Raw genomic sequence first — 10,000 nt, 5'->3', positions numbered from 1 at the left:
AGATCTGAGCCGGATACTCAAACTTACAGTCGAGTTCCTACGGCCCATACACAGAGCGCGGGACCCGCAACATTGGTACGAGCCAAGGCGTTGTAGAGTAAGGCAGGGGGAGAACAGTCCTAGTGTTTACGGCGAACAATAAATGACATTCTATCAGCCTTAGGGCTCCAATCTTACAATTTGTGCTTTACTTAATTATAGTGTTATCAGGTGGACTTGAACCAATCGAGGACCACTGTATACGGCAGCATGGGCGATATCCTAATATAACTATAAGTTGCTTTTGTCAGTAGGCTTGTATCTCACTCCAACCCAAGTGTTGTATCTGTAAACAAGGCATAAGTACTGTCTTCGCCTCCGATTTAATGTTTCATTTATGTCTTTTTTTATTACAGTTAATATACTGTTATTTCAATACTTTCATTATTATTATCGTCGTTTGAGTAGGATGGGTGGGCATCATGAAGATTCAGAGAAAACATTGTTACAAATATAGTTAAACATTCAAAAGTATTATCAGTGAAACTGGCTATCGGTAGAAATTTCAGAGCATGCTAAAATAACCCTTGTTATATTAACCAATCTCTCTTGGAGACAATAGATCGTTCCTATATTTCATGATACTCATGCATTTCGTTTATGAGGTCAAAGTTTTTTCTTAACAAACAATCTTACATATTTCTTCTGTTTTACTAATTCAGGAAAGATACAAGTCAAAGTTTCATTATGCCACGGGATGGCCACAGCATTATATTTACAAACTCATCTGATGAGCATTTATGGCTTGTGAATAGCTAAGATTCTCTAAGAGCCGCCTAAAGCAGCAGCTGTGATTGAACATTGAAGATCCGACGCTGTAAGTGATTTACACCCGTGCCGAGTCTAAGGCAGGGATAAATCTGGCGCTGCAGTCGGGCTCTCTGACCTAGGGCGCCGCAGAACAATTAAGGCTTTGTCTCTTTTGAGATTAAATTTTACGGCACGTACAGAAGATGCTGTGTTTCGTTAGCTCTCTTTGTGATCTCTCTTATTCCTTACAATACTGGACAAGTGTTACAACCTCTGTTTGACAGCATGTTTGCCAGAAACTGGCTAAAAACTCTTTTTTTTTTATGGGTGTATATGTATATTTTACTCTATCATATTTCTAACTAGGCAGTAAGCAAATAATATCTTAGGTATCAACAGGATAAGTTATCTTAATCCATTTGTTTACTTCTTTTACCCATGGTTCAGATACAATGCTTCAGGAAATACTTTAGGTCATAGGATGCACTTATATAGCTGATGGTGGCAGGAAGGCTGTGCCTAAGGCTAACAGGATATCGCTGGCAAGGACAAGTGAATAAAATTACAGTAAATGCCATATAAGTAATGAGGAGGTGACTGATGGCAGTCACTAGATAAGAGCAAGTCCCTTGGTACAATGATATGCACATACTCAACACAACAGTATCATGTAAATCATTTATATGTGATAAATTATATGATATACATAGATTTTCAGAGTCCTGCTTTGATGATTTTACCTGAATTTTTATATCAGGTATCTGTAATTCCAATCAACTCAAGCTGTAGTACAAGAATCTAAACATTTAATGCCACTTCTACTGTTCACCGATAAAAGGGTGTACCAAGTATAAGTGCAGGCAACTGTACGTTCTTACAAATATTAAAGATTATTTTAAAGCGAAACCTTAAAACAATGTATGTGTGTGTGCGCATACAACTAACTCTAGTTTTCAATTAAAGATTTAGCTACTGTTTCTACATCCGCCATAGTTCCTGTCACTAATATTGACTAAATTACCTACTGACTCAGATGGATCAGCAAAAAAAGCTAAAAGGCACACAGCGAAATGGAAAGAACACAAAAAATAAACCACAAGAATCCCAGTCAGATGACTCAGATGACCTATATGATCAGAGTGAGGAATCTGATGAAAGCAGAAGTTTAGATGGAAGTGATGGAGAGGAAGAGCAGTCAAGTGAAGGGAGTGAAGAAGATGAAGTGGAAGAGCTTTCGAGTAAAGAATCTGATGATGAAGAGGAAGAGCTTTCAAGTAAAGAATCTAATGAAGAAGAGGAAGAGCAGTCGAGTGAAGGAAGCGATTTTGAAGAGTACGAGCATACAACTGATGAAGAAGAAAACGATCCCAGTAGTGAACAAGACAGCGAGTCTGATGAGGAAGATGAAGAAGGTAGCGAAAGTAGCGAAAGTAGCGAAAGTAGCGAAAGTAGCGAGGGGAGCAGCAGGGAGCCAGAACAGCAAGGCCCTAAAGAGCAGCGCTCGAAGCAGAATCCTAAGGAGTCCAGACGGAAGAAAGATCTTGATAACCAAACACAGCTGCATAAACGCGAGCGCAAGAAGGCTCAAGGAGAGACTTCATCTCCTGCAAAACCCGCAGAGAAGTTGGGTAAGTGATCAGAGACATTCATATGGAGACATAAATAACCTATGAAATAATTATATTAATATTATTAAAGCATCCCTGTTGTAAGAATAATAAGTGTTATTGTCGTTGTATAATACACAATGATAATAACTGTAAGAATAGAAATAGTAAAAAGCTAAACTTTGGCAACAATGATAGGTTTGAACACAATTTAACTAAACAGCCTTTTTCTTGCAATAGTGCATTCACAACTATTTCAATAAAGCCTTGTTTTATCAGGGACAAACCAAGACACTCCAAGAGAAAAAAGAACACCGCGACAATCTACTAGACCAACGAAGAAACCACAAACTTCAGGGGTAAACTTCCAGATGTGTTACTATTTTCTCTAGATAGTAGAGCATATCAACTAAATTTCAGTGCCGTAGTTTGCATCACTGATAAAGATGGATTAAATGCGGAGAATAAACAGTTACTAACAGATCCAAGAATTTGGATTTTTTTCAATAGCTCACTATTTTATGATCTTTTTGTAAGATCTTTTTCCAGCTTCACAGCTTCTTATTCTTAAATCAACACCTTTCATTCCAGACCCGGATTTTTTTTTTTTTTTTCATCAGGGCGTCATTTCAACTTTTTCATGGGTGGAGGGGGGAGAGGCAGGTAGGCAAGCAATGCCAACAAAAAAATAGAACTAGCAATACAGGGTCTTTTTTCAGCTATAACCGGACCTCTGTATAAGTGTAAAAAAAAAAAAAAAAAAAAAATGTGGCTCTTAGGGAAAGGGGCAAGCCAGTCCTTGAAAGAGGCAGTTCTCATCTAGTTGAGGCCCCTGGTTAAAGGTACCTGCAAAGGAGGGGGCCATTGTTAATTGTAAGTAAATAACAAGTTTAGAGCACCTGCTAATGAGACTCAAGCCTGTTGGTCTGGCTCTTTCCGTCTGAAACTGACCTAAAATATGATAAAATGTGCCTACATTTTCTAGACTGCCACAAAAATTAGAGACGCTCCTGGGGAAAAAGGTAAAACCAAGCATGCAGGGAAGCCTAAGCAAGAGAAGATAACGAAAAGTCCGAAATCTAAAGGTAATGTCTACATAATGTCTATACAATTTGTTAAGAGTTTGGTTACATGAGTTTCGGGTGCCTAGTGGTTTAGGTTCCTAGATCTGAGACACTTATTCCGAACACATTCTATATGTCTGCAAAACTTACTTTTCACGAATTCTTATGTCTTGCTTATATCGGCAGAACTTAAAAAGGCTGAATCAAAAATGGCGAGTGAGAGACAAAAGAGAAACCCAAATACATCCACTGAGATAGAGCATCGAACCAGAAGTAAGTGATCAAAACTCAAAAGTCTACATTGGGGGCACCAAATACACACACACACACACACGGTGTAAACAAAAGCCCAAGTGCGCTTATACATGGTGAATATTGATTCTCATGAGTGTTTACAAACATTTGCAGATAAATGGAGGACTAGAGAAATCAGTGTATTTTTAAGTATACAAGTTGAATATGCCAATGCACATACTACACACTAAATATGTTAGCTATGAATATGTGTATGGTATCATAAGATCTCAGTCTAGTGCTTAAATTATCACTGTTATTATTACTTGTACGAAGCCAAAATGCTATAACCTGACACTTTTCCGTTTTATTTTTTTTTTTTTTTATCCATACCGATTATGAAAAAAATCAAATTGCATTCGTACACAATCAAACTTGGTAGACACAGATTTTGCATATAACTTTCCCTTTCAATATAGACTGAAACCCACTCAGACTTTGCATATAATTGAAACCCACTCAGCCTAGGTATTACACAGAGATGGTGCGTGGTAAGTGTGGCTGAATGGTATAGTTTGGCCCTTCCTTGAGATTAACTTCCCAAGCAGATTAGAATCCTCAACAGTTATATTATACATCGATTTTCTTTATTGTCAGACGCATAAACGCACATCCACATATGTGTTCCGTTTTTTCAATAATATTTTCCCTCATTTTTGCAGTGACAAGGGAAGACCCAAAGACAAAGACTTCCAACAAAGGAGATTCATACAGTGAGGAAGATTTCAGAAAAAAACGACCAAGTGAGTTAGATCCTTGTTGATGAAAACACCTTATAAATAATGATAACGGTAATGAATATATCCACAAATATTTTACACATCTACCACAGTAAACAAATGTTTTCTTGTATGAACTGTGTTTGTGATGCACACATGTAGACAACATTATATGAAATACTTTCAGTCACAATATCTCATTTCAACAGATTCAAGAGATCCGAGAACTTTCAGCAAAGAAGACTGTGATTATGACGATGACGATTACCCGATTCCAAGTAAATCTGACGTCAGGAAAGGTTGGTCGCATCTTTGCTGATGAAAACTCCATATATATATAGTTGAGAAAATTAAATATATTCTAGTAGATTTTACATTCCAACTGCCCTGAAAATCGGGCATTGTTCTTGCCTTTACCATAAGGCCTTTTTTTGTAGTATTTCCGAAACCACTAACACTTTGACATATGTTTGCCCTGTATGCAAACATCATTGGAATCTGTTGAAACATCTTTTAGGTTTGTATCAGTTTGTATGCCTCTACCTTGATACAGTGTCATACACTCCGACCAGACAATCAGATATTTTTTCAGATATAGTTTAAGTAGTCTGAGATAGGGATTTATATTTTGATTAAGTAAAGATCGCATTGTTAGTTTCTTGATACAAAATTCTATTCTAAGGGTGCATAAAATCTTTGTGTCAAACCCGATGGTCATTAAAACATAACAAGTTAAATGGATAGTAATGTTCAGAATTATGTTTATGAAGTGGTTCTATTTATTTATTTATTTATTTATTATTTTTTTGCTGCCTCAACATCTAAGCCCATTAGCAGGGTATGCAAATATAGTGATAGGGTGGGGCTTGGGGGTAAGGAATGTTTTGGTTCGCAAGGCGATGTTTGTGGATTCCCAAAATGGTTAATGGTTAAGGAAAAACCAAAGCCGTCTTTTGTAGGTACTAAAGTCCAACGCGTTTAGAGACGACTTTGCTGTACATGTGGTGCTGGGTGGCCCGAATGCCGCGATGCTAGTGGTAGGCGTCGAAAAATCGCCTGTGAAGGAAAGGTGGGATGTAGGTTATAATTGCTGATTGGCTGCAGAATGCCAGGCATAGGGTGAGTTAGGGAAAACTATTGAATACCCCATTCCACACAGTATGCTTATGTATCAACAATAACATTGTGGGAAACTGACAGTCTCACCGTTTTTTATCTCTATTAATCGAGCAATAAAGTAAAGGGTGTTAGAGACGCTCCTGGGGAAAAAGGTAAAACCAAGCATGCAGGGAAGCCTAAGCAAGAGAAGATAACGAAAAGTCCGAAATCTAAAGGTAATGTCTACATAATGTCTATACAATTTGTTAAGAGTTTGGTTACATGAGTTTTGGGTGCCTAGTGGTTTAGGTTCCTAGATCTGAGACACTTATTCCGAACACATTCTATATGTCTGCAAAACTTACTTTTCACGAATTCTTATGTCTTGCTTATATCGGCAGAACTTAAAAAGCTGAATCAAAAATGGCGAGTGAGAGACAAAAGAGAAACCCAAATACATCCACTGAGATAGAGCATCGAACCAGAAGTAAGTGATCAAAACTCAAAAGTCTACATTGGGGGCACCAAATACACACACACACACACACACACAGTGTAAACAAAAGCCCAAGTGCGCTTATACATAAGGCATAGCCTCTGGCCCATCTAGTGAAGTGGTCTGTCATCGTTAAGATGTAGCAGTAGCCGTCGTCCATGGGCAGGGGTCCAGCTATATCGACGTGGATATGCTGGAACCTCTCATCTGGAATGGGAAAAGTCTGAAGGGGGGATTTGGTATGCCTTTGGATCTTGTTCCTCTGGCACTCGATACATGAGTGACACCACTGCCGAACGTTGATGGCGGGCCAGACGACTTTGCTGTACATGTGGTGCTGGGTGGCCCGAATGCCGCGATGCTAGTGGTAGACGTCGAAAAATCGCCTGTGAAGGAAAGGTGGGATGTATGGGCAAGGGTAGCTAGGGAATCGTCACAGAAGAGGTCATCACGAAAGTGAGGGATCTGGACTCTCAAGCTTAAGAGAAGTCTGATCCTCTATGAGTGGAGCCATTGAAGTGTCCAGGCGTTGCTCTCTGCTAACAAGATGGTAATCTACTGCGTCGTCGGCAAGGATCGCTGCAAACACAATCACCCTCGACAGAAATTCGGCGGCCTGGTTATCCATACCCCGAATGTGACGGACGTCTGTCGTGAATTGCAAAATATAGTCCAGGTGTCGCTCTTCGCGAGGGGATTGGCGGCGGTTCCGTGAGTATAGGCCGAAAGTGAAAGGCATGTGGTCCGTCAGGATGTGGAATTCCTTTGAATTCACGTATGGACGAAAGTGCTTAATTACAGAGCATGTTGCAAGGAGTTCCCAGTAAAGAGCGCAATTCTTTTTTGCTTACCACACTGTAAGAAACTGACAGTCTCACCGGTTTTTATCCTTCATTAATTGAGCGACTAAGTACAGGTTGTTGCCGTAATGATGGCAGCAGTGACCCTCCCGGCTTTTGCCTTTTTTATTTATTTATTATTATTTTAGTTTGATAAGCTGATGACTGAAACCTCAATCAGGGTCTGTGCCCACATATAGTCAGGGGGGGGGGGGACCATGCCCTTAACTAATTGCTTTTTGAGCTGATAGCGTATTATCAACCTGACATTATGTGACACCCAGGAATTGTTTATAATCTAGTTCTAGGCATCGGAATGCTCTTTGTCTGATGTTTGTGTTCTGGACAACTTTGGAAAATAATTTTGCTGCCGTTAGATCAATTCATGAGTCCAAGGGAAGAAGGTTTGCCTCGACATTGAGCTTCATTTTGGACTGTCTCCAGTTTTTCTTTGGCTTGGTAGTAATCGGGGTGACAAAAGTCCATTAGCTGAAAATGTTGTGTCAAAAAAAAAAAAAAAAAAAGTGAAGGCTGAATATATAGGACGACTTTATAATGGACACTGAAGAGGTCTTTCTTGTGTCTACAGAGGAAAGGAGAGAGCCAAGGACCAACAACAGAAAAGACCGTGATTATGACAAAGTCTACGGGATTCAAAGTGAACAACACGACAGGAAAAGAAATGCAGGTTAGTCCTTCTGTTATCCTATGTTCCCTTGCTATCCCTTTATTTCTAAGTATAAAGTGGTAGAAATATGAGTAAAATGGATAGTAATGTTCAGCATTATGTTTAACTCATTCAGGGGAGGCAGCAACCTATGCTGCTTCCCCCCCTTAATGCCTCGCGTTCAGTACGAACTTTACAGAAAGCACGTTTGGCTAATGGACGAAGGTTTCCAAGTGGAAACTGGAACGCCTAACAGGCATATAGTAAATAAATGTATAAATAGATTAGCAAAATTAATATATAAACATACACACAAGCATTATATAAACACGGGTGTGTGTGCGTGTGTGTGTATATTAATCTACATATACATATATACATATACAGATGTGTATAAATAAATAAATATATATATATATATATATATATATATATATATATATATATATATGTGCATATGTATGTATATACAGTTTATATATCAATATATAAACACAATATAATTATACATATATATATATGCATATATATACATATATATGCATATATATATACATATATATTCATATATATATATATATATATATATATATATATATATATATATGCATATATATGCATGTGTATATATATATGCATATATATATATATATATATATATATATATGCATATATATATTTATATATATGTGTGTGTGTGTGTGTGTGTGTGTGTGTGTGTGTGTGTGTTTGTTTGTGTGTGTGTGTGTGTGTGTGTGTGTGTGTGTGTGTGTGTGTGTTTGTGTGTGTGTGTGTGTGTGTGTGTGTGTGTGTGTGATATGTATATATGTATATATATATTATATATATATCATATATATATATTATATATATGTATGTTTATATAGGTATATATACATATATCTATACACACAAACAAATGTTAATCTGTGGCTGGAAAAAAAAGTTGTTGCAGCCAATATAACCGAGGAAATCTTGAAATATCAAACAATATATTGTTCTTTTACGGTTCCTGGCCGTCGACAGGACGCTGAAATATATAAATAAGATTTTATCTAAAATATCAGCGGTATAGCCGCCATCACCCATGGTCTTAGTATTGAAGGACACCCCGAGAAAAGTCTCCAAATGGTTGGACTTCGACTTAATGTGGGTAGCCTGGCTTGGCGGTCTTCTTAAGGCTCATGGGAGGCTTGAGTTTATCCCTCTGTTGTATGTGTGTACGGAGGGTGGGCCTATATCGGCCATATGAATATATACACTGGTTATATCCAATTCTGTTTTTTTTTGTTTCTATGATATCTAAATAAAGAGGTGACATATTGCACGTTTTCTTAAGTCAAACAATGATAGATGTAAGGAAATGACTTAGGAATATACTCTCTTATCAACTTAATTGAATTCTACAAGTTAGGTCTTCATAATAATTTTATCTCCTTTTAGATAATGTTCGACACTTGAAATTTACTTACATGCCATGGTTTTTAGGCAATAAGGAAAACTTAAAGTGAATTCAATTGTTCATGAAGCCGAAAACTCAGGATTGAAATCATTGAATCCATGAATAAGCCTAGACTTAGACAGTAAAACAACCAACCTCTCCCTTCTGGTTTCCAACGCCTTTCTCTTCTTCACTTTACTTGGTTTCTATTTTTTGTTTTTTCATTTCTGATCCATTCCTAGTTGCAATCAACTAATATTGGGCGGAAACATGGCCCCTCAATCGCAATATAATCCCTATTTATTATTTGAATTATTTGAACACACTCGGATATCCACATAATCGTTACTTCCGGAAAAAAAATAGATTTAAATTTCAACTACCTGTATGGAAAGCCTCATCTCGTCTGAAGGACAATGATAACAAACAGTGCTCATTCCCATAACTTCCTCGCTCCTACTAATATATAACATTTCGGTAGGGTTAGTAATTCCATCTTGCTCCCTGCGTAGTCAACATTATCCTAACAATCAATATCCTTTTCAACTAATATATGTGATATATATATATATATATATATATATATATATATATATATATATACACACACACACGCGAATACATCAGACACCGTTTCAAAGAATACGAGAAATGCTGCTCAATTTGTAAGCAGACCACTTCGAAACACAGTTACGTCTGTTAGGCTATCAACTTTCTCAATTCAGTGTCTAATGTAACGTCCTCGTGGCAGTTAGCCTAACATGCTGTTAGATGTCAAAGAGAAAAGAAAAGAAAAGAAATAAGGGAAAAAAAGGCTATATTTGTTATGGAAACTGAAGACATCTTCCTTGTGTTTATAGGGGACAGGGGAGAGCCAAGGACCCTCAACAGAGAGTACCGTAATAATGACAAAGCCTACCGGATCCGGGATGAACAAGACGCCAGGAAAAGGAATGCAGGTTAGTCCTTCAGTTATTATTTGTTAT

General features: G+C 37.6%; 1 protein-coding gene across 3 annotated transcripts in view; it reads left to right on the top strand.

Moving 5' to 3' along the window:
• The window catches only part of LOC125032605 (kinesin-like protein KIF21A), a 20,680-nt gene that overhangs the window by 1,802 nt on the left and 8,878 nt on the right, over positions 1-10,000 (top strand). For 2 of the 3 annotated variants that reach the window (XM_047623861.1, XM_047623860.1), the window contains exons 2-9: positions 1,823-2,417; positions 2,676-2,755; positions 3,382-3,481; positions 3,647-3,733; positions 4,417-4,497; positions 4,683-4,772; positions 7,496-7,594; positions 9,875-9,973. In XM_047623861.1, coding sequence (XP_047479817.1) covers positions 1,823-2,417; positions 2,676-2,755; positions 3,382-3,481; positions 3,647-3,733; positions 4,417-4,497; positions 4,683-4,772; positions 7,496-7,594; positions 9,875-9,973 — 1,231 coding nt within the window. The remainder of the gene's footprint in view (positions 1-1,822; positions 2,418-2,675; positions 2,756-3,381; positions 3,482-3,646; positions 3,734-4,416; positions 4,498-4,682; positions 4,773-7,495; positions 7,595-9,874; positions 9,974-10,000) is intronic. The other variant, XM_047623862.1, reaches the window with a different exon arrangement.

The sequence above is a fragment of the Penaeus chinensis genome, chromosome 14 (assembly GCF_019202785.1).
Source record: "Penaeus chinensis breed Huanghai No. 1 chromosome 14, ASM1920278v2, whole genome shotgun sequence".
Taxonomy (NCBI): Eukaryota; Metazoa; Arthropoda; class Malacostraca; order Decapoda; family Penaeidae; genus Penaeus; species Penaeus chinensis.
This window is presented reverse-complemented; position numbering and strand designations above follow the sequence as displayed.